Source organism: Anopheles moucheti, chromosome 3 (genome assembly GCF_943734755.1).
Source record: "Anopheles moucheti chromosome 3, idAnoMoucSN_F20_07, whole genome shotgun sequence".
In the NCBI taxonomy this organism is placed as follows: domain Eukaryota; kingdom Metazoa; phylum Arthropoda; class Insecta; order Diptera; family Culicidae; genus Anopheles; species Anopheles moucheti.
In genome coordinates, this window is record NC_069141.1 from 69,040,755 (window position 1) to 69,065,687 (window position 24,933).

The 24,933-nt window shown below is 47.7% G+C and overlaps 1 protein-coding gene across 3 annotated transcripts; it reads left to right on the forward strand.

Moving 5' to 3' along the window:
* The first annotated feature begins 1,892 nt into the window (after nucleotides 1-1,892).
* LOC128304787 (uncharacterized) lies at nucleotides 1,893-24,417 on the forward strand. Of its 3 annotated transcripts, none has more exons than XM_053042019.1 (13): nucleotides 1,893-2,682; nucleotides 10,221-10,442; nucleotides 10,531-10,710; nucleotides 10,846-16,292; nucleotides 16,355-16,990; nucleotides 17,306-17,359; nucleotides 18,387-18,482; nucleotides 18,568-18,644; nucleotides 19,826-19,869; nucleotides 19,934-20,063; nucleotides 20,689-20,780; nucleotides 20,891-20,955; nucleotides 21,075-24,417. In XM_053042019.1, exons 1-13 carry the CDS (start codon nucleotides 2,632-2,634, stop codon nucleotides 21,136-21,138), a joined length of 7,158 nt encoding a protein of 2,385 aa, XP_052897979.1. In that variant the 5' UTR covers nucleotides 1,893-2,631; the 3' UTR covers nucleotides 21,139-24,417. The 3 variants fall into 3 exon arrangements, with proteins under 3 accessions (XP_052897979.1, XP_052897980.1, XP_052897981.1); XM_053042020.1 differs by having other exon boundaries at nucleotides 18,402-18,482; XM_053042021.1 differs by lacking the exons at nucleotides 19,826-19,869; nucleotides 19,934-20,063.
* The last annotated feature ends 516 nt before the right edge of the window (nucleotides 24,418-24,933 follow it).

Genomic DNA, 24,933 nt, shown 5'->3' on the forward strand with positions numbered 1-24,933 from the left:
TATACATCGATCGTCACCTTCAATCGCACGGGAGCGCGCGCACACACCGTGTGTCCGTGTGGGCTCTCGACATCATTTGCTGCGTTAGTGGGTCGTGAAATGTCACCCCTCCTCGACCATCATCATCATTATTGCCTTCATCCTCGTTGTCTCGTTATCGGTTAGCCGGTTTCTTCGATGGTGTGGTGCTGCAGTCGCAATCGTCCGCAATTGGACCTGCTGCTGCTCCAACTGGCTTGTGGCGCAGGGTTCTTAAAATGGTAAAAGACATTAACGGTAATTATGTGTGTACCGGGTTACCGGGCTGTTATGGTCCCCGTACCCTCCCTTCCCTCCCTTCCCCCGGATGAACCGTGATCATCACGGAATTCCACAATTCCTTCTTCTCCCGTTCGACTTCCAGTCCAAACTTTCGGATGGCTTCTTAACGAGGGGAGGAGGCCCTTGCTTGGACATATGTTACGTGATGATGTCGTGTCTCCAGTGCACCGATGCACCGGGAGTTATTTCTGCATCCTCCCGCCGTTTGGCGAGAGTAGCGTATAAATAAAAATGCTATAAATTGCAACCTGCCAAGGCAAAAGGCGCGCACCCAATTCGCGCCAGTCTCTTCCACACCATGTGAGCATGTGCCACAACCGGCCCCCGGGGTGTTGCTCGGAACGTTGAAGCCAGTCCCTCTCTCCGTGCGTGATCAATTTTGCTGCCTTCGCACTTAATCTCGGCTACAAATTTGTGCCGCTTATTACTTACTCTCATCATCGGAAGATGATGATGTAAAGGCTGGGGTTTCTTCTTTATTTTTACAGATGAGTCGATGCTTTATTCAGAATTTGCCTGAGCAGGGTGGTGTTTCTTAAAATTAATTTTCTAATATTTGTTGCTGCCAGACGCGCGCGCGTGCCTCTTTTTCGCAACAAAGGCAGAAGACCCCTGCACTGGACTCTTGAATGGTGTACCCCCCGTTTATGGTGGTTTGTTTGAAAACTGTGTGTTTGTTTGTCTAAAGCACGATGAAGCGCGAAATTCCCTTCCCGGTATAATGTTCCACACGCACTCTCTTGCCGAAGGGGACGCTATAGTGTCTCTAGGGTGTGGGTTTCTATTATAAATAGAGCATGTACTGTGTATCGACCGACCGGAACACCGTTTCTGTGGAAAGATGCAAACGGTTACGGTTGAGTTGGTCCCCCTCGCTGCTGCTGTTGCTCGAGTCTGTCAAGAGTATTCGTCAGATTTTTGGTTCCCCTCCGGGTTTTTTTGGCCAAAAACCCTGTGATTGTGAAGTAGAGAGTCGTGATTGGAGGGTTCTTACCCCGCGGCATATGTAATACCCCCTCGGAATGGGAATCATTTTAATCGGATATTCCTCTTATTTCTTCCCGGGGCGGTGGATCGGGTGCAAATGGGTGTACCGAATGTACATTAATGTCACGTTTCAAACACGCGCAATTGATTGATGTAACTGCTTGCTGCCTATACGCCGCGTGTGCGCTCGTTCGGCGTTCGGCTGCTCACAAATTGGGGTCATCCGAAAAAGGGTTATAGAAATTCCTAAAGGAACGATACACAAGAAAGGGCCAAATGAGCCGTGTCGCAGCATCCTTGTGGTAAAGTATTTGCGGCCCGAGAATTAGATCGTTCACAACATTAATTGTCTCTGTGTTTGATAATTTGTTCATCAAATTCCTGTGTTACTAACTTGCCACTCACTATCTCACACACAACTCTCTCTCTTTCTCTCTCTTCTCTTTTCTGTTTTCTCACCCATTTTTACACCCTCTGCGCCGTGTGTAGGAATTCAATCTCAGGCCCCCTCCCCAACTAACCGGACCGGTCGATAAGGGGGCAACGCTTCTGAGGGCGCTTTGGGAAAAAAAAACAATCCTTCCCCCCCCCAAAACGCCGCGGACAATGCAAACTAATGGGTGGACGCTTCTGGACCGCGTTAACGTCGTCGTCGTCAAGCTCGGTGGCGGCCCATCGACAGCCGGATTGCGGTGCCAGCAGCTTCCGCGGCAACAGCAGCTCCAGCAGGAACCACGGCCGATCGGTGGCCACTAAGCAGAAGCAGCAGTGGAGGAGTTACAGTACGGCGGGAAATGCGTAAAGAACCACGGGTGGAAAGGAACGCGACGTGAAAACTAACCGCCGTGTGCTGTGTGCTAACCACACGCGACGTGCTAACGAGAGACGCTAACACACCGGACCCAGCGCCCGTTGAACGCCCGCTTTGCAAGATCCGGTTTAATTAGCACCCTGTGCCTCCCTTGCCCACTGTACGAGTGGAGTGTCCTTTACTTACACCCGAGGAGCCGCCGACCCGTCAACCCAACCCAACGTGGTCCCGAAATATCACGCGTCCTTCCCCTTCATCGTTTTCCCCCCGGCCCGTTGAATGCAGAGCGTGCAGGTGCAGCAGCAAGGACGAGCAGCAGCAGCAGCAGCAGCAACACCGCCGGCGGCACGACGTCGTCCACGAACGCTCACCGCCGTCACCAGCCGTCGTCTCGCCCGGTACCACCGGAAGGCGGAGATCGCCATCTCTTCTCGCCGTCCAACCGGTACCGCCGTGGTCGTCGCGCGTGATCCCCGCTCGATTCATCGCCGCCGTCGTCATTTCGGGGTAATATGGCCACACCGCCAACCGAAGGAGAAATCAGAGTGGGTCCCGGCCATCAGGTAAACCGAATATTCTATGCGCGTTTTATTCAACAGTGCGACAGAAAGCAAAACCGGGCGAAAACCACAACCCATCACCACCGGACGACCGGCTGGCGGCATCACAACAGGGGGCTAAGGGAAAGGAGTCACAGGGAATGTCAATCAAACTAATGCCGACTCATAAAGCTTTCCATACGTCTTACCAATCGGCGGGCAGCCATTTTGTTGTTAACAACCTCTCTGGCTGGCCGCTTCTTTCATAATTATCCCAGTGGATCCCCAATCCATAAATCAGTCTCAAGATTGGAAGACATTTTCGAAACAGCAATATCGTCAAAATGGTTCGAAATTGCATAGGTTACTAAAAAAGCTAGTGAAGACGGTCTCCAGCTCGTTTTAAACTTTCCGAAACTAGTTTGGTTGCCGCCGCTCCTCCCGCTTTCCATTCGCTGAGAAGTGTTTTTCTTTTTTAATGAACATTTGGCATTCCCGAGCTTGTTTTTTTTTTTGCTAGCGAAAGGAATTTAATTTTGTTTTATTACATCGTGTTTCTTTCTCTTTTTTTCTCTTTGTATTGCCGCTTGTTTTGCAACTTTATTATCTTTACTATCGGTTTAGCTTAACAGTTCCAGTTTTATGGTTCGTTTGTACAATTTACAGCAGATTCTGTGAGTTTCTGCTGTCTTTTTTTTGTGGTTGTCTTTTGTACACTTCACGTTTTTTCTATCTCTTCTATCTTGCGATAGATCTGTTGCTCTGTTTTACGATGGTTTTCTTTATCGCACTTATCCCCTTTCTTAACCTCAGGAGGGGATAAGTTTATCGTTTTACGATACGCGGACACCTTTTTGCATGTTTTCGTTGCGTAAATTTGTTTAAAAACCCGTTTTGTGGGTTTGCATTTCTTTTTAGTCAAGTTTTGAGTAATATTTTGAAGCGGTCAAGCGAAGAGAAAAGAGAGGTTCTTAAATATGTTTTTTTTTAAATAATTGTTTCGTTCTGGGTAAAAAAAATTGGTTATTCAAGGTCTATAGAAGGAACAGAAACGGAGTTTTTGTTGTCCTAACCTTGTGCCGTTGGGATGCCTAGCAATTTTTCCATCGGGATCTCTATAACCTTCCCAATTTTCTCATCATTTTTCTGTGGTTGGCTGTCGCAATCTCGGCGCCGCGACCCTGAAGACCACCACCGTCACTGTGCCTGTTCCGGAATCCATAATTCATCTCGTAAGCAGAAACCAGAAACGACCAAAATGAAAAAAAAAAAACATTATATTGGCGGAACCCAACTGACCACCACTGCTGTGTGTGTAGAGTATACCGCAACACAGATACCCATGCCATTTGTCGAATTCTTCGCCCCAATAAAAATCGCACAAGGAATCCTTTCCCCGTGACCAATTTCGAGCCGCCAGACGGCGTCATCTCATCGGCCCCGTTGCTTTGTCTGTGGCCGCGCACGGTCACGTCGGTAGATGAAAGATTTTTATTTTATCGCTTCAGTTTCTTCGGTTCGGGGTGTCGGTCGTTCTTTCGTTTCCGGCCAACAGTTATTGGCCTGGGGTGGAAGATTTCTTTTCGTTTCACTCCACCCAACATCTCTCTCCCGCTCTCTCTCGGGTTTGTTTCCGAAACAAATTGTTGTTTTTTGTTATTTTATTTGTGGAACTTTGCAACCGGTAACAGTGAGGATCATGTAGATGCGGATAAAAACCGCACATATAAGTCTAGTATGGTCACACACAGTCACACACACACGGGAACGGCGGTTTGCCATCAACATTTTCCCATTCTTGGCGCGGTTGATTTCATGTGGCGCTCTTAGCAAGCACACAGTCAGTCTCTCTGTTATCCCGACAGCCAAAACTTACCCCATCCCCGGGGAGCGAGGATAGTAAACTCCCCCCCGTTTTTCCTTCTGGCCTCCTCCCTCCCCCTGGTGCAAGAACCAGCAACCTTTCGCGCACTGTAAAGAAGGAAAGCCGCGCGGTTGTGTGTTGTTTACCGCGCCAAAAAAAAAAGCAACACGGCCGAAAGATGCCAGTTTCACACGTTTAACGGTCAATAAAAAGTCATAATTTACGAACCCGGAGGGGGGGCTTTAGGTTGCAGTTAAAATTTCGCTACGCGCAGCTAACTTCATTTTCATTTTCGCCGGGTGTTTTATTTACACCGGCCATGTTGGGTTGGGTTTTTTGTGGTTTTTTTTGGTCTGCATCTGCGAACCGATCGTGTGTGGTGTTGCTGTTGCCTTCCATTTATCGTTCCAAACCTTACCAGCGCTGTAATTAAAATATTTGTTCTAGTAGTGTGATGTTGTTGCGAGATAAGCATGCTCTAAAAGTCGCCGTTTTTTTTTTTTTGTGTGTGCCGTGTGTGTCCAATCCCCCGGCATATGTAAACATCCTGTAACAGTGAGCAAACCGTGGAAACAAAAAAACCAATCCTTTCTGGTTTCAGTTGCACCTTTTGGGGTAGGGTTTGAACGGAAAACAATACACACCTCCTTGCCGCGTCGTGGAGCCCTTGAAAAGTGGCTCCGGTACGTTATGTGAGCACCGATTAATAAGCAACTCCACTGCAAAAGTGGGTTGACATACCGGCGATTGATGTAACATTTGATACGGTTCGGCTTTCATAACTTGCTGATAATAGTCTTTTTGAAAAGTGCACCACAAAGAACTTTTGCTATCAAAATTGTATTTTATTTATAAGTGTAAACAAAAGCAAATGCAAAAAAACCCTCCCAATTCAACTCCCAACAACTTGCCGGAGCGGAAAAAAAAATGCGAGGAACCGCACAACGTGTGTTGTTGTTATTGAACCCGTAAAGCGCAGGGCCGCAAGTCTTTATTTTGGAATTAGGCCACCTTTTTTTTTTGGTGCTACCGGTTTCTTTTTTTTTCTACCGTCCATTTTGTGGGGCATCTCTGTTTTTTTGTTTACTGTGCTGTTGTGCTTGCGCATTCGCGTGCAAACGCCCCGCGAGTAAATTATTTTTTCACTCAACACAATCGTTATTCAATAAATTTTTACAAGTTGTTCAATTTGTTTTTTTTTTTTTTTTTGAAAATGTTTGATTCATGATCATCCTCACACAACTCTCTCTCTCCCATTATTAAGCTTCCCCCCATCGCATTTGCACCTCGCTAGGACAGCAAAATGGTGGTCGGCGGCGCTGGTGTTAGGTTTCGCTTTATGGTATGGGATGTAAATAAACAAAATATGTGTTACAAACCCCCGAGGGTACACACACACACACCACGGTGGTGTTTGAAAATAATTAATGACCGTTGTTTTATGATGTTTGAAAGGATCGAAAACACAACTTGCCCCTGCGCCCTGGTGCGCATTGGTGGGCAATTGGGACGGAGACAAAAGATGGAAAGGGTTGGAAGGTTTAGTTGCTTCTTCTTCAAATTACCCTGCCATGACAGAGCTTCCAACACACGCACACAAGCACACATATCTGCCGAAAGGTCGTTCGCATTGCAAACGGGCGTAAATTTTCCAATTTACTGGTGGCCGCTCCCCCGGACCATATTTGAGTGTTTTTTTAGGGGAGGGTGGTTGGTGGTGGTGATTTGCTTTCAGTTGCGCTTCCACAACCGTAAGAAAAGCCAGAAGCCGTAAGAAAACGCACCACCGTAAATCCGATTTTCCCGCCTGCATGATGGGGGGGAGCTTGCAAAAGGGGGTGAGAGCGGTAGAGGAAATGAAAATCAATCCGACCGTTGAACGACACGTTATAAATGGAACTTTAAACCCCATTTGTTTTGTTGGCCGCATCGCCATCCCTTCCCTTCCCAAAACCCGCCTGGCCAATGTTTATGTTTGCCTCCCTCTCTAATAGGGTGGCCCAGGGATACTATTGAGAAAAGGCAATAAAAATCGACTGCCCTTTTTCAGCTGCAAGTGAAGGTACTGGAGGGTGATGAAAGAGGTTGGGGGAATAGCAGAGTGAGTGGCGACACAAAAGTGTTAAATATTTCAGTGGCACAGATTAACGCAAAAGCAATTGCTAGAAACATTGTTTACATTTCTGGAAAAACACTTTTCCCGGTGTAGGCAGTGTAGAGATAATAAAGAGCTTTTTTTTTGGTTTTGGAGTATGAGCGATGTGCGTGATAGGTTAATTTCGAATGTAGCCAGTCCATCTCCCTCCCCACGGGCATTATTGTTTTGTGTGCCCAATGAGACAAACGATCGGAAAAATGGGTTTTAACTAAAGTCAAGATTCCATGGAAGGGTCACTGTGACTTGTTGAGTTTAATGTTTTGTTTCTTCTTCATTATTAACTTACGTAGAAAAGGACTACCTGGACCTGGTTTATTGTATAATAATTATTGTTTGAGTTGGCTTACGGACTAATATCACCTCGTTGCGTTAAGATTAAATAAATTAATCACACTCCCGGTATATGGCGCGTACATTTGGTGCAATCGAGTTGAACAGCAATTGTTGGAACTGCTCGAAAATGGAGTCGTAAAGGGAATACAAATACAAACCTCTAGCAAAACGGTACCATCCACCGACAAATTGGCTCATCGTGAAGATGATGATGGTGATGGGATGATGTTGCATTGTTGAGGTTCTCTTCTTCAACTCGTATTTACCATCCTTCAACGCTGGCTGAATGTGAATTTTCACTAACAGCAGTCACTACTCCGTTTTGGCCGAGTTTTTCCCGTTTCGTGTGTAACTAACCCGCCTAGCAGCAGGGTGTGTTGGAATAAAGGGCCCGCCGTAGTGTGTATGGCCCACTGCTTTAGCAAACCGTTTCATTTTGCCTTTTTTGTTATTATTTTATTTCACACCACTTCTCATCCTGCTTCGGCGGAGGAGAAACGGCGGCCAGAAAGAGCATCGTCTTCGTAGTTGTTTTTGCTCCTTTCATCGGTCACATACCGCCCCAACCAAGCCCCCCCCTCCCCGTCTATAATTCTCACCCAATGAGTTTTCTTTACGAGGGTCAGACACACGAGGTGGCCACCGTTCATTTTACCGTTTGCCTAGCGCCATTGTACCCGCTTCCCTTGTAACACGGGTCCGGTAGCGGACGGAGACGCGGTGTAGCAGTGTGCGCATCATCACGCACATAAGCGCCTTTCTTTCCTGAACTGACCACACAGTGCGGCCGCAAACAGAGAACGATCGTTGGTGATGATGAGATGGGTTTTCACCGCATGAGAAACGAAAACGAAACAAAAAAAAACCAACGGTGGTGGTTCACGGAAAGGCAGGTCGTCGTGGTGCGCCGGCATCAAGCGGCTCGTTCCATCCATCCATCCATCCATCCTAAAGTGAAAAAAGGTGGGTTGTGTGTGCGCGCACCGACCGTCAATCTCACCTTTGAAATCTTTCCACCATATTATTGGCTTATTAGCCATAACGAAGCGATTTGAAATTAATTACGGACGGGCGAAAGCAAAAGCCACGCGGGGTAAACACATATTTGTACAGCGTGTGGCCCGTCCGACCGATCGGCTGCGCAAGATCTCTCCCGCAAGCAGCTTCAAGACGATCGACCTAACGATGGAACGATGGAACGGAAATGAAGAAACACCACCAAGAGTACAAGAGTAGGAAATGGTCATGGAAATGGTGGAAAATACGCACACACAGACACAGACGAGTGTGTTTCGAAGAAGATACGCGGTGTCTGAGGTTGTACTGTAGCTTCTGGAACAGGGCAGGATGTGTAACGCCCGGTGATGAGTGCGGGTAGATATGGTGGAATTAAACAAGAATTCTCCTCAATGCCTCGTGAGAGAGGAGATGATCATGATCCGGGAAAATTGAAGAAACCCTTAATGTGGATGCGTTTGTAGGTGGGAGAGGCCGGCTGATACAAGCCTGCCCCCTTGTTGCTCCCCGTTGTGGGTGTGTGAATGAAAATGAGGAAATTGGAATCAATTTAAGCACCACCGCATAACAACAACCACATGATGGTTGGGGTTGCTGTTTTGCCGGCGCCATGAAAGAGAGCAAATCGCGCAATGGAAACACCTTTCCTCTTTCCTAATAGCGAATAACCACCGCTCGTGCGTTATAGGCGCTCGCTCGTGTGGGGTACTACTGCATTGTGTTTGGAAGTGTTTAAATGAAATCTTTACTTGTTGGCTGGGTGTTGGGCGTTGGGCGGACATATGGTAACAATAATTTACCTCGCAGCTGCAATTACACAGGGAAAAGATGGAAAATTAATCACTTCATTCAGGAGATTAAGCCGTATGAACGCTCTCATTTTCATTCTTCCTGCGCCGCTTGGCTTTTTGTGCTGCGTTCGGAATCAGCACATAATTTCCATTGGGAAAATTATATATTTTAGAGATTTTAATGCATTGCAGCATGGTTTCACATGTGATCGGCTACAGACAATTAATTTAATGTATAACAATTAGTCATAATGTGTGATGCTGTTGGAAAAGCCACTTCTACGTGGTTGGAGTTGAAATTTGAACTTGAACCGTGCATATTATTGAGGACGGACTGCACTGCAAGTTAACCGATTCGTTAGATTTCCTCTTCGCTTAAATTTCACCGAAATGGTCAATCAATCGCCGAATAAATAGTGGCAATAAATCCACTAGCTGACAACACTGCGGCAGGTGTTAAATTTCGCTGTTCCACAAGCTAGGTGCGCCGTAATAAAAAAACCGTCCGTTGGGTTGGGTGTGAAGTTTCGGTGCTGCTTTCTGACGTCTGCTGGAAACGAACACGGTGCTCTGCAAACGATCAAATAATTAAATAATTACATCATTACACACATACCCCAACACCCGTGCGCAATATAATGATAGTTTTCATTTCACCTTCATCTTTCGGACGCTCATCATGACGGTCCACACTTAGCACACTTAAAACATTGGCGACCGTATTTCGTTGCCTTCGCCTGCTGCATGTCTTTTCCCCTTTTCCGAAATAATGAACTAACAACCACCCCTCCCACGAAACACACTACGCAATGCGCGAAAGCAAAGCAAAACAAAGCAAGCATTGCAATAATTTTCTTCCTATAGATATTTATATATTGGCCCATTCGAGCTCAAGCTACAATTTGTTTACTCTAATTTGATTAATTTGGCGAGCACAACACCACCCACCCTGCCTATTGCACTCGGTTACCACTGAAGGTTATTTTCCATGTTTGAATAAATTGGCCTGAGCATAACTCTCCCCGCAGTAGTGTGTAAATGTGTAGCAATGCACTTGCTTTTGTTTAATTGATTTCACACGTGGTTTGCATAACGTGTTCCGGATGAGAAATTTAATGCTTACTTTCACTGCATTGTGCTGCATTTCCGATAGTGATATTGATAATGTGTTGAAAATCGTTTGAATCGTGGAATTCGTATCAAACACACACCATTGTACTCTCCAAGTCCCACTAAACACCTCATCGTTTTCACCAAGCCACCACCCATATCCAGTTTACATTTTAACAGTTCGACTTATTTGTCATACAGCAGACACATCATGTGTTACAGTTGGTCATTTAATATGGTTCACTACAAACATCTGGCTTGATGTATGCATCTCATGTTCGTTTCACAGGCAACATTACCAGACTATCAACCGATCGAGAACTACCGCTCCGAGGACGATGAAGATCGCGACCTAGAGGATCCGAGATGGACACCCGGACTGTACATTGATAATGATTTGTTAATGTACCTGACCGCCGCTCGTTCAATATCCGCTTTTCAGGGTATGTGCGAGGAAGATGGTTGTATGGCAGCTAGTCGTGACGATACAACTATAAATGCGTTTGATGTTGTAAGTATCATTTGGGGGGAATCCTCGGCGGAACCAACCGCACATTGTCCTGTGAGCGGTTTGATGCGAGCTTTGCCTTTACTTGCAGTTACACGACTCAGGGTACGACGCCGGCAAAGCCCTAGAAGCATTACTAAAGTGTCCCGTAACGAAGGGAATCGAGAAGAAGTGGACAGAGGAGGAAACGAAACGCTTCATCAAGGGTTTGCGACAGTTTGGGAAGAATTTTTTTCGCATCCACAAAGACCTATTACCACATCGGCCAACGGTAATGCTGGATTCTTGTGACTCGTTGGCACCAGATGGTTGTCCTGCATTGAACTAAACAAATTAATCTTTTCTATTCCTAACCACTCCTCCCCTATGCTTCACCCGTCGTACCCGTTTGCTACACTGCGCGTAGCCGGAATTGGTAGAGTTTTACTATCTCTGGAAGAAGACGCCGGGAGCGAATCAGAACCGGCCACACCGCAGACGACGGGCGAGCTCGCTCAGACGACGCAACACACGGACGAACAGTAATGCGAGTGGCACCCCGCCGAACAGCAGTGGTAGCAGCAGCAGTAGCAGCAACAGCAACAGCAAGAAGGAACAGACCCCCGAGCGGACTGTGACAGATACCGGTTCGTCCCGACCGTCGCCGATCGGCAAGGAGGAGAACAGCTCCGTTACCGAGGACGACGTGAGCGAGTGCGACAGTGATTCGAGCGCCAACAAGGCGACCGCAGCCGCGGCGGCTGCAGCGACAGCCACCGCCAACGGTACCGGCGTTGGAGGCAACGGCAGCAATAGCAGCATCAGTAGCAGCAGCAGCAGTAGTAGCAGCAGCAGTAGCAGCAGCAGCAGTAGTAGTAGCAGCAGCAGTAGCAGCAGCAGCAGCAGTAACGGAAGTAACGGCGGCGTCGGCGGTTCCGTCGGCGTCGGAGACTTTACGACGACGGCCAGCAGCGGCGGCATTGGCGGGGGCACGGTCACCGGCGAGGAATCTCCGTCGAGGATGCGGACCCGCCAAAAGCCAACCAAGGAAACGAATGCTACCAATGCGAAGCGACCAAAGCGTGGCGGTACGGAGACCCCGGAACAGCAGACAGCAACCGGCACATCCGCCACCGCTGGTGGAGGTGCTGCTGGTAGCAGTGGTAATGGTACGGGAAGCTTGGACAGCCCGAAGACGCCAAGCAAAACGACGGGTAGTAGTGGCAGCAATAGCAGTAATGCTACCGGAACCGCCTCGAGTGCTACCGGTGGAACGGTGGACGGTGGTGTCGGCGGCAAACATAGTTCGCAAAGCAGTAGCAAAGGAAAGGGATCATCATCCTCGTCCAGCGGTACAGGCAAGACGGAGACGACCCCAAGCAAGGGTAAAAAGCGTGCTAATGAGCTCGAGGTGGACGGCAACGATGAAAAGGATGGACAAAAGCGAAAGCGCGCGGACAGTCCAGCCGAGAGCCTCACGACAGACAGTCGGCCCGGTTCCGTGCTGGATGAGATGGAATCGGTCAGCGAGGCAGCTACAGAAACCAGCGTGGGAACTAGAACTACCGGCACCCCAACACCGGTTGGTCACGACCGGTTGCAGGGTTCGAACACTGTCAATGCTGGAAATGGCCCAGGAGGGCCTGAAGGAAGTGCCACAAGTACGAAAGAAGACGACAAGGATCCGTTATCTCTCGGGCCACCGCTTGCTGCGGAACCGATGGTTACGGAATCGAACGAAAATAGTAGCAGCAGCAATACGACCACATCAACGGTCGCAAAGTCGTCATCTGGCGGATCGGAGGACAAAGATGATGATTCGAATGCCGGTGCTACAGGAGCAGTTGTCGCATCTGCGGTAGCAACGGTTCCGACTGCAGCAGACACTGCTAAGCTGCCCGAAACGGAAGATATATCACCACCGTCGACAGCGGCCACAACGCCTGTTGCGACTCCGGCACCACCATCATCGGGGGCTGCAGTGCCCGGAGCGGATGGTAGCAGCGAAGCGCAACAGGGAGCTCCATCGGCGGAAGAGGGAGCGACTGCAAACGGGACGAGTAGTGCGACTGGTGTTTGCAACACCATTGGGGAAAGCAAGCCGTGCGTAAACTCCATCGGTGCAGCTTCATCCAACGAACAAGAAATGGCCTCAAAGTTGGCAAATATGAAACAAGAAGCATCTACCACCGGTTCGTCTGCAGGTGCTCCGCCCAGTACGGGTACCTCGGTTGACTTTAACTCCAAAGATGTTTTCATCAAAAAGGAACCTAATGAGGATCCGGCTGCAGTCGGCTCAGCCTCTGCCGCATCCTCAGCTGCTGGAGAACAGACTGGATCTGGCAATAGTGGTAGTGCACCCACGACCGGTATTGCTAGTGAGCCGCAGGATTTAAAGCTGAAAATTGAGGTAAAGTCGGAAGCAAAGTTGATGCCAGGAGGCGGCAACGAAGGGTCGAACCAAGGTACCGGACCCGGTGCGGATATGAAATACGACCCCGAGAATTTGGTGATGAAACCGTACGAAAGTCACATCAAATATGGTGGTCATCCTGGTGAAGACGGATTAAAATATGGCGAACACAAATATGGACCGCTACCACCACATCAACTTCCTGGCCCTGGTGAACCGCCAGGGTTGAAGTATGGTCCTCCGGGTGGACCACAGGACGAACCGCTGGAGTACGACATGAAACGGTATCCAGCGCACGGACCTCCACCACCACCATCGGCTCAGGATGGTGGACCACTGCCACTGAAACTTGGTGGACCACCTGGACCACCTGCGGGTTCAGGAGTACCGGGAGAGCCCCCAGTGGGACCGCCGCAACACATGAAACTTTCCCAGTACCCACAAGATCTGACGAGTTTGAACCTGAAGTACCCACCGCCAGACGAGCGGACAAAGTTTGCCCCATCGCCTGCTTCGGACAGTGGAAGCGGAAGCGGTGTAGCTCCACCACCGTCAGTTGTCGGTGGACCACTGCCTCTCATCCCGAAGAGTCATTACCCCGATCCAGCGCAGTTGAGCATGCTACGGCAGCATTACGAGCATACGTTTAAATACGATCCGATGGCGGCAGTAAAGTACGGCCCACCCGGCATGCCCCCATTCGGAGCGCCACCCGGCCAGCCCGGTCATCATCACCCGCACCATCCACTGGCCGGTGCACTACCGGGACAACCTCAGTCACAACCACAAGATCTGAAGTACCTTCCGCCGGAGGCCGCCGCTGCCGGCATGGGTCCTCTAAAATATCCACCCTCATCAGTAGCGAACGATACTCCTACATCGCTCAAGAACAACAGCTTCTCGGCGGACAATCTTCTGAAGAGCAGCTCATCAAGCAGCGGTGGCGGCAACGATTCGTCCAATCCACTAGATGTTTCAGCTTCTGCCCGCCACGCTGTGACTCCCAATCAGGACAGTCAGGGTAGCAACAGCAGCTCGCAACCAACAGCACTGCATGGCAGCGGCAGCAGCATCGCGTCACCGCAGTCAGGTGGACCACCGCCATCTTTACCACCCCACGGTGCTGGAACGTATCCACCGCCTCACGGACCACCACCACCCGGTCATCCAGGCCATATCGTAAACCCTGGCTTGATGCCAACGCTCCTCGGATCCGGACCAAACTCATCGCCGGTTCCACCGACATCTCAGCCAGGTGGCATACATCCGTCTTCGCTGGGAAGCCACCCGTTGGCCCATCCAGGATCGGCTCCTCCACCACAACTGCTACCAACTCCGCCGGGTTCCAGTCCGTACCAACCAAGCAATATGCATCGATCTGGAGGTCCTCCATCATCATCGGTACCAAGCTCCGTTTCGTTAGCGTTATCCTCAAGTGGCAGTACTGCGCTGACCTCTACTACCGCGTCCTCCACTGCTTCGTTGTCTACTTCGTCGGTAACGTCACATTCGCCGGCACCTATGAGACCCTCGTCCGATAATGGACCGCTGGGTCTTCAACCAATGCCCCACCACCATCGTTCGGATCGCGACCGAGAATCATCTCGACCGGGTGCGAACGATATGCCTCCTACCCGTGCTTCCCCAATCAATTCTCTACTGCAAGGAGTTCCGCCTCCACACGGTATTCTGTCGCATCCGCTTCCTCTGCATCTTGGACATCCGGGCATGCAACTACCTCCACACCATCCAGCAGCACATTTGGCTGGCCCACTAGGACACGCCGGATTACTACCACCCTCATTGGCAGCACACGGTGCGGGGATACCTCTGCTTGGCGGACCGACACCTTCCGCGCTCGGAAGCTTGATGGAGGTGGCGGGCGCAGGGCGTCGATCGCCATCCTCCGGTCCGGGAAGTCTAGCGGGCGGACCTCACTCTCATTTGCCACCGACATCGATGCATCAGTCAGTCAGCTCTCTGGCGCAATCTCCATCTACTCCGACAGGAGCGGGCGGAGGACCACCATCGTCGTCTTCTGCGTTGAGTCGTGCCAGCCCCAATGTACCACCTGGTGGTCCGGGCACTCCCGGAGGATACCCCGGCCCAGGAGGGCATCATCATCGATCCAGCTCACCTGCCAACTCGAACAGTTCTGGTCTTAGCCGCGCCAGTCCTATGCATCTCAGCCACCATCCTTCCACACCGGGTGCTGGTAGTGCAGGAGGAGGAAGCGGTGGCTCGTCGGCAGCTGCCGCAGCCGCGGCAGCCGCATCGGCCGAACGGGACCGACAGATAATGCGACAGCAGAGTCCCCACATGACACCTCCTCCGCCGTCTTCGTCCGCACCGTCAGCCGCCCTGATCTCAAGTCCGTTGAGCAAGATGTATGGAGGCCCGTCGGGACAGCGGTCACCACCTCCATCCCATCCTTTCCGGCCCGGTGCTTCGCCGCCGGTTATACGACACCCCCAGATGCCTCTACCTCTACCGATGACGGGTCCAATGGCGGGTATTCCCGGGTCGGTAATGCACGCCTCGCAACCGTACCCTTTGATGCATCCGTCGCTGTTCAATCCGCACCATCACAATCCATTCTACGCACCGTATCCGTACGGACCGGCTTACGGGCCCGGATTTTCGTACATGAAGCCCGGTGGCTCACCGCTTGATAATCCGATGCTTCACGGACACCCGACGGCAATACCTCCGCCCCGACCGGAAGACGCTCCCGGAGCTGGCGGTCCAGGAGGTGGTATCCATGGTAACGCTGGTGAGAAATCAAAATCCTCCAGTGGTGGTAGCAAATCACAGCAGCCACAAACGTCCTCCTCCTCAACGTCGTCGGTGTCTTCACTGTCTGGTTCGGGCGGAAATGAGCGATCGAAGCAATCTTCCTCGTCTGGAGGAAACGGTGGTCCCGGCAGTGGGCATTCCAGTTCGTCCAACCAGAGCAGCTCTTCTGCCGGTGGACCACCTGGTGGTCCTGGTCGAGGTGGGCCCTCGCCTAGTGGAGCTGGTCCCGGAATGGTAGGCATGCCGGGAGGTCCCCCCGGTGGACACCCACTGAGTGGGAGTCCGTTTCATCCGGCCGGTCCGCCTCATCATCACTCCCCGTATGGTCCCCCGCAGCCTCACAATCCGTTCATCGAGAACCAGTTGCCGCCGGTTGGTGGCGGTAAACCGACCAGTCACATGGATGCACTACGAGCCCACGCTCATGCAGCAGCGGGTGGAGCTTTAGGTCCACCACCGGGTCATCATCCGCATCATCATCCTGGTCACGGACCGCCACCACCGCCCGGGCATCATCCAGCGCATCCGAACGAACCGGTGCACATCGAAACACTCGACATTGACCCGGATCCGGAACCACCGTCACCTGTCCACGACATGAACCGTGGTCCCAGCCCCGAGGCCAAACCGGATGATACCGAGTGCCACCGATCGCAGTCGGCAATGTAAGTATTGGATGTAGCATGCAGCAAAGAAAGAGTGGTTATTGACGTTTCTTTACTTTTAGTTTTGTACGACGCTGCGATCGAGGTGATTACAATTCATGCACACGAACAGATCTCGAATTCAAACCAACGCCCGACTCGAAGCTTGCACGCAAACGCGAGGAGCGCGACCGAAAGCTCGCGGAGAAGGAACGGGAACGGAAGGCACAGCAGGCAGCTCAGGCGCAACATCAACACCAGCAGCAGCAGCAATCGCATCATCCATCGATGCAACCGCATCCACATCAGCCTCCACCGCCACACCCGCATCATCCACAGCATCCGAGTGTGACGGCCCATCAACAAGCGGTGGCCGCTGCCCAGGCCCAACATCAAGCGGCTGCTGCCTCGGCAGCAGCAGCAGCAGCTGCAGCTCAACAACATCACCACCAGCAACAGCAGGCCCAACAACAAGCACAACACCAAGCACAGCAGCAGGCGCAACAGCAAGCGCAGCAGCAGGCAGGAAAGCCAGGCAGTGCGGGTGGAAGTTCGGGTGGATCGGGACCGGGTGGACCTCCGGGACCACCACCTCCTGGCCATCATCCGGGACATCCATCACCTGGACAACAATCGATGAAACCGGACATTAAACCATATCCAGACACACCGGCCCTAAGGCAGCTGTCGGAGTATGCACGGCCGCATGTTGGATTTAGGTATGACACCACGTTGAACTCCTACTCCTTCTTTTCCTTTTTCGTTCAGGGCAATTAATGGCAAATAGCAGGCGCCCTGCAAAACACAATGTATTTGTTCACATTTACGATTAACACTGAATGATTGCTCAGTGGCCCTTGTTTTACTTACATAATCAAATTTTATATCAATTTTAGCGATCAAAACAACACAATCTTTCCCGATCTTATCCATTTACGTCTATATTACCATTGCGCTGATCACATTGTTCATGTTTCCTTTGTTTGTTTCTTTTCTCTTTCTCGAATATTCTCTTGATCCGGTTTGATTTGTAGTCCTGTGGAGACGATGGTCCCGCCACCATACCATCCACTGTACAATAGAGAAAGGTATAATATATGGAATATTCTTATTTTCTTCTGCGTTTGCTTCATATTCTATGCTTTTAAGCTGTGCTGCTTATATTTCGCAATCAACCAGAGCCATAAACACATATTTGTTGTTTTTCTTTTGCAAGCATTGATATTGATTGTGCATTCTGTTCGTTACTTTCGATGTCCTTGAAAAGTTATTTTTTATCATGTTTCTAAATTTATTTAGTTTATCACATTAGCACGGTAATCATATGGTTCTAAACATCTTCCTAAAAACTTTTTCGTTTCTCATAGAATTTACCATATAATTATTTCTTTAAATTCTAACCTTACCTCCATACCTATACAATGGTATCATTATGCTTCATGCGCATAAATTTTAAACAATTGGCTGCATTTATACAATTTGTTATTGATGTTCCAGAAAAAAATAAGACCGTCTTCAGCGGTTTGATATTGTTGGTATATTATCCTTCTACAAAACATGTGGCCCTATTACAAGTGACATTGCCATATGGCAATATCATTGAAGTAGAATGATAGTATATTATATCGAAGCTTTATGCTCGATTAGTTTCACTTCCTTTTATCAAAATTCAATATCATTTATTATGCACGATAGCTAAAGGGAGCAAATAAGCACACAAACACACATACCTTCAGCATTATTCATTTACACGGAAAGGTTACATAATTCATCCATACCATTCGTGTTTTAAATTATGAGCTAAGAAAATGTTTATCTCAATGTTCGCAATAGTACATTATTTTTAAGTAACTCAAAATGATTTAATTCGTCGCCGATGTCTGTTCTAACTTGCTTCCGATTAATTAAATTGGTTTAAAAATTGTGCTTCGCTAACAAGAATAATTCGCATAAAATTCGTAAAATCGCTCTTATCTTTTAGAATCGCTTTTGTTTCTGGGTTATGTGTGCGTGTGTGTGTTTAAATTTATTCTGTTTTCCATAATTCCCCGACCGTGGTGCTTTCGTTCATAGAATGATATTGATCGATTTTTGCGAAATTTTTCCGATTAACAGGGACATCTTTTTTAGGGAATTTGAGGACCTCAAAAACCAGCCCGGCATGGGACCTTCACGGCTGGATCCGCACTGGATGGAGTACTACCGAATGAGGTAAGACGACGGACGATATGTGTGGTGCTGTGGGTTGCTGTAAATGGCTGTACTAATATCAATTACTACTGTTCGTGCTTTACAGGGGAATGCATCCGTCACAGTTTCCCGGTCTTTACGGTAATCCTGCGGCGATCGCCCAGCTGGAACGGGAACGAATAGGTAACGTATCAAGCGCATGACACAAAACAGTTGCCGAACGGTAACCGGAAAACTGTTCCAACTGTTCCGGCTGTTCGAAGAATCAATCAACTTATGCTTTCTGTCTCTTTACTTTATGCGTCACATGTTTCTTACGTTTTCCTTTTTTGTGTTTCTCTTTTCTTCTTCCTCTCACACACGTGGGTACGATTTACGCGATCGAATGTACGAAATCTTCCCGAACGCGTGTTTTTTGTGTGTGTGTATCTGTTTAATTTTCGCGATCGCTCGCGTCCGGTGATGATCAACCATGAACGAATCTCTGCGACGACCGACCAACCGATGAACCGCGCGTGCTTTGCTGGGCGACCATCCTAATGCGTTTAATATGATTTATCATCTTCCTGAATGCTGATACACTCTCCATCTTTCCCCCGTCCATCCTTTACATACTCACGCGTCCTTATATCTTTTATATGTGTGTTTGAATGTGTTTCTATCTTTAAAAACCAAAAATACAAACATCATCTGAATGTGGTGAAAATGCTCATAACCGTACCACTACGCCGATGCCGACAACCCCGCGGCCACTGCCAACATCTCTGCCACCCGCAACAAATCTGAATGCTAAACTGCGCCGTCTGCACTGTAATTGCAATGGGAAACCTGTTGAATGGAATCATACACAATACAACCAAAAATGAAAATCTATTAATGCACCGACAAATCCCATACTCTATTTGTGCGGCATACGGGGGGGATACATCGCCACCCTTTGCCCTTTTTCTTTGGTACTCTGCCATGTGTACTATGTGTGCATCTTACGAATGTTGTCTTTCTTTCTTTTCTCTTTAATTTGTTGACCTGTTGGACGTATGGCTTGCGTACTTTTGTTGCACGGCCGGACGGTCTACTACACTCCATGATGATTGTGTTTCCAACCAAAAAAAACAAAACAAAAACCATTTTTCACGCCCTTTTCTATTTGCGATTTGCGATGATACTGAAACCAACATCAACAACCTTCAACACTACCGATGATCCCAATGCGTGTTATGCCACTGGCCAACCTGGGGAAAAAAAATGCTGGTCGTAACGAAACCGAACGTTGCTGTTCTGTAAACGATAATCCAAAACCTTGCACGAAATGCGAAAATGATGCAAACGAAACGCAAAAAACAAACCAAATGATCGACACACAGGCTTGCCACCGCATCCTGTTGGGCTGGATCCATCCGATCCGATGGTACGTATCAGCATCGAAACGTCAATCATGTTTTATGTTGTTGGTTTCTGTTCACTTGTTACAGTTGCGCTTGGCTGGCGAATATCATGCACACTCCCATACGCACTTGCACTTGCATTCGCAACAGCAGCAAGACTCGGCAGCAGCGGCGGCGGCGGCAGCGGCAGCGGCGGCAGCAGGGTTTCATCTACCACGTGAGTTTGTATTGCAAAACGAAAACAAAAACACGAAACTAAATCAAAAATCTAAATCCCCCAACCACATTTTGTTGAAAATCCATCTCGTCACAATCCATCCTTGCCATGTTGCTCTCCTTGCAAAATGCCAATGAAATCAAATCCGCACGCCCTTATCCGTCCATTATCCTGTGATTTTTTCCATGTCACGTATCAGCTGTTCCTCAATTGTTTGTCTCCATCTATTCACAATCGCTCATTTATCGCTTGATCGCTAGAGCCGACTGATCGTTCGTGGGTGGTGTTATCATTAGATTGTTTCTAGTATCGAATTTGTGCCGGGCTCGAGTAAATACATTCGGAAAAGTGGTTTTCATAGAAGAATCGCGTACACATTACCTCAGCCATTAAACGTTAGCTTCGTTTTATTAACACTGTATAAAAAAATTCACCAGCTTATGTCGACGACCATTGTTTGAATTTTATTTTCGCATTCCATTCTTCATTCTCAGCCTTGTCATTTTTACGACTAACCGATGTGCTCATATTTATTATTTGTTATTCTGTTTCATGTTCCTTCCTGTATCGATTGATCTACGGACGGGATGCTGCTTTTGCTCTTCAACGCACTTTATTGTTGTAGCCAACGTTCCTCCGTATCCACGGCCGAATGTTTTAATGCCGAGGGATCCACATTCGGAGGTGCTTTTGCGTATGTCCTATGACCCACTGCAGGTAAGCACCTGAACCACTACCACCCGAAACTTATCGGCTCTGTCCAAAATGTTGCGATCAGAGAACCCGCTTGTTAAATTCGATTTAACTAACGCTGTTTCTTCCACCAGGCCGCTGAATTCCAACGACAAAGTGCATTAGACCGGGCCCAATCGCTCCATGAGCAGTACATGAGGTATTTATAATGAAATCTTTTACAACAATCCATGAAGATGGTAAAAAGTCTGGAAGACTTTTCAATTACATGGATAATAAAAATAACATTTAATTGATTTGTTTGTTTTTTTATTACAGGCAACACGAGCGTGAGATGAAGGTGCGTGCTTTGGAAGAGGCAGCACGGGGTGGTAAACATTAAGAGTTGTTCTAACCCAACAAAACAGTTGTGTGTTCCTGCCCGCAGCCGTTTATTGTGAGCGATGTCTAGAGTGTGAGATACATGCAATACACACCGCCAGATTTCCATCGGGGTTCATTCAACAAACACACTAACACCACTGGTACCTTTTTTGCAGTGTAAAGCTGTGCAAATCACTTACATCCCTTCCTGATTTCTTCCCAATTTGACCAAAAACAAAACAAACAAACAAACAAACAAACAAAAATGTTAAAGCAACACTAGATTGATACAAAAAACTATATACATATTCATCTATATACTTGGATAACGATATGTATGTCCAGGGAATGGATGTCGCACCGAATGTTAAAACGCGTGCAAAGAATTAGGTTTGATCAGGCAACATGATCGGGTACATATGTTTCGTCATGTCGGACGATTACGGTAGACTTAAACTTTAGTCTTTTTTCTCTCTTTGATTAGATTATTAATATTATTATGACTCCTTTGTCGGCGTAAGCTAGCCAACACTATAGTTCGATTGCCCCGCCGCCGGGCACGGTATGGTAGTAAGCCTCTTTTGACGATGTAAATATTTAAACAAATATGGTTTAGGTTCGCATTTGATAACTATATCCCAATTTTATCGATTTAACCTTAGTGATTAAGCTCTAGTGTGCGCTACATTAATTTTCGGTGCCCCCTTATTTGCTGTAAAACGACACACACACACACACCTTGCTCTTTGCTCGATGTTACTTGTGGATAAAAGATATTTTATGTTTTAGTGCATAATTTAAACTAGTACGATCGAGAAGGTAAAGCAATCAAGATGCACACAACTGCTCAGAGCGTTTCATCTGCCATTAAAAAACACAAAACAATGAATATATTCTCCCCGCAATAAATGCTGCCGAGGGTTACACTGAAAAAAAAAGGCGGGAAGGAATAATAGTGAGAAGGCTGCGAGTGCTAGTTCATTTTAATTACTCTTTCCCACTTGTTTTGTTGGATTCTCATCGAACAACGGTAGATGCACGGTTTCGTTTTATCGCAATCATATTCATGTGCATTACAGAGAGGAGGGGAGAGCACATGGTTAACATGGTTGCAAAATAAAGGAATAGCCAGTTGATCAAGTTCATCATCGGGCATCGGGGAGGGATAACATCAGCAGAGAGATATTATGTGCTTACCGCACTAATGCAATGGGGTACAACAAAAGTGAACAAATGCGAAAGAAGCAAACACTTCATGCAAGCGTGTAAAAAGAAAGATAGTGCGATGTAAACAACAGAAAAACAACAATATTAGAATGTAAGTAGAAAACGGTATATATTATATATTTTATATTTATGATGAAACGGAGAGAAGAGAAAATTATACACCTTCAGGCAGAGGCACACCCTGATCAGAGGCAGGGGAGATTTGTTGCCCAGAGATCGTGTAGTGATTTCCGCCGCACGCCGCCGCGGTGCACCGTTGTTCGCCGCCGATCGGGAATGGGAAGAAAATACAACCGAACAATTAACTGAACGCACATACCTTTTAGCGTTTTGTCGTCCTCCTCCCAACTGTACACACAAATGGAACCATGTTTAGAGTAGTGACGTTATTGCACGGGTAGTTTAACAAAACAAACGGCAAACAGGAAACACGAGAAGGACATAATGTGTGCGGTGTAGCGAGCTGAGTAATGGGAGCGGAAAAAAAAACGCATTTAATCAAAAATCCTAACGGTGTTGTATAGCGGAGGAACCTATTTAGATATATTAACTCGAGATAGGCCTGTGTGTGTGTGTGTATGTGAGCGCTCGCGCTCGAAGTTCTGTGGAGGGAGATCAGTTAAAACCATGATTGAAAGATGCATAGCAGCATCGAGCACACCACCCCCCCCCCCCCCCCCCTCCCACTTTTCCACAGATTGCATTATGGTTCCATGCAAAACAACCAAATCGTGAATGCGTTTCCACGACACGCATTGTAGGTGGTAAGCCAAGCAGGTGAAATGTGTGCAGATTTTTGAACCCATTTCTAAGTGTCTATATTTATGGAAAACCCGATGAACATGATGCTGTCGATCTATCATCATATACATAAGATATATATATACTGAGACACTGATCGGCAGAGAGTGTAGGGGTACGTGTGTTTGAGTTGCGTTTGTGCAAAGGCATGAAAGAGGAACTTGCGCGAACGAACGGGATGTTCGCGATTAGACTGACTGTTGTTATATGCGATGATGTGTACGGAGCGCGTTAGAAGACTTGGAGGCGGCACGGTGAAGTAGCGCCCCCTCCTCTTACAATGCGAAAGTCAACCTAGGTGTGATTTGATGCATTAGAAGAACTGCCGTAGCATCTTTTTAGTTCTAGAATTTTGTAGTAAAACTTCCCAGCGTTGCTAGCATGCTTAAATCTCCACACGCGTACGTCTGGGCTCTTGGTTTTAAATGGCTGAATCCGCTGAGTTTAGTTGTATACGTTACTTCGTCAAAGTGTTTCCCCCCTTTGTTGTGCATTCCCGCGCGCGGGTTGGCACACCACGCCGGGACGAGAAAATAGACAAATTACCACAAAAGAAAACCCCTGGCGGCGCTGTATGTAAAATAATGTCTTAGTTGTTATAATCCTTCAATACGTGGTATTATTTACAAGAGATGGAAAGAGCAAACACCGCAATTCTCACTCGAACTTGACATTCGAACGTGCGTGGTACAACAATCGGCAAATGTGTATTTATACTAGTGAAATACGATGGATTTGAATGACGCGAATTCTTAACCACCCTCCGCTGCGTTGCGATTCTGATTTGCCGGGCTCTTCTTGTGTTAAACCGGTGCCGCAGAACGCGCGCATCGTGTGAGACGACATCAGAAATGTTGAAAAAAAAAAACATAGGCAGGGGTGGAGAATGTTTTAAACAAAAAAAAACCCGGTCGTCGTTATCGTTTCCTCAAACAAAATTTACCTAAGAGAAAAAGGAAACCTGTGCAGCCATATGTACGGTGTGTAAAAAAAAAACGAGAATGATCGGAATCGAACATCAAGATGGAGTTTGATTCAATCTTAAGAAGGGTATCTATTTAAAAATAAAACAAATAACATGTCGAGCGGAGGAGTGAAACAAAGTTTAAAATGTAAAAGAAACACACACTCACACATATACCACACCCGTTCGCACAGAACGCACGCAAAACGTGGGCAAACAAAAAAAAAAACAAATTAAATATAGTATTGAGTAACACTGTAAGTAATACAGATTTGCATAGTAGTACCGATGATCAGCCAATAATCGGCGAACCAAGCGAAAGGATAAGCAAAGTAAAGATGCGTACAGTGAGCAAGCGCAATGTTATCAGCCGCGCCAGCAGGAGTAAATCAGCGTGTGGTGAACGTACTGTCGCTATGATAAAGAAGGGCAAACGCAAGGCAAACAACAAAGCGATGTAATTGAACAAGATGATGTAGATGTAGAAATTAAGCGACTAGGATCTGTCACAGTGAGCACAACGCACAGTGTGGCTATACTTGTGAGCGAGAACTGGTGATGATAAAAAATATACGAATATTGAAAAAAATATATATATGAAAATTGAAACTGCCGGCCGAACTGCAGCAAAACAACTCGTTACCAATGTTCGTGATGACCCCCCGGAGATCGCTTTTTGCGTATGTTAAGATGCCAATGTAACAACCGATAAAATTAGGGATTAATAGTGTGTTATTGAAGCTTTGATTGTTCCGTAACAGCCAGAGAACAGATCTCTTCCTGCAAAGCGTTGAAGACGGTCGCTAAATTAGTTGCGAAGTA

What these genes read in the sequence shown, in the direction of transcription:
- LOC128304787 (XM_053042019.1), top strand. Translation starts at nt 2,632, where the DNA reads ATGGCCACACCGCCAACCGAAGGAGAAATCAGAGTGGGTCCCGGCCAT. An exon ending in CCACTGTACAATAGAGAAAG is followed by an intron (nt 17,360 to 18,386) that starts GTATAATATATG and finishes TCCGATTAACAG; the next exon opens with GGACATCTTTTTTAGGGAAT. An exon ending in GCTGGAACGGGAACGAATAG is followed by an intron (nt 18,645 to 19,825) that starts GTAACGTATCAA and finishes ATCGACACACAG; the next exon opens with GCTTGCCACCGCATCCTGTT.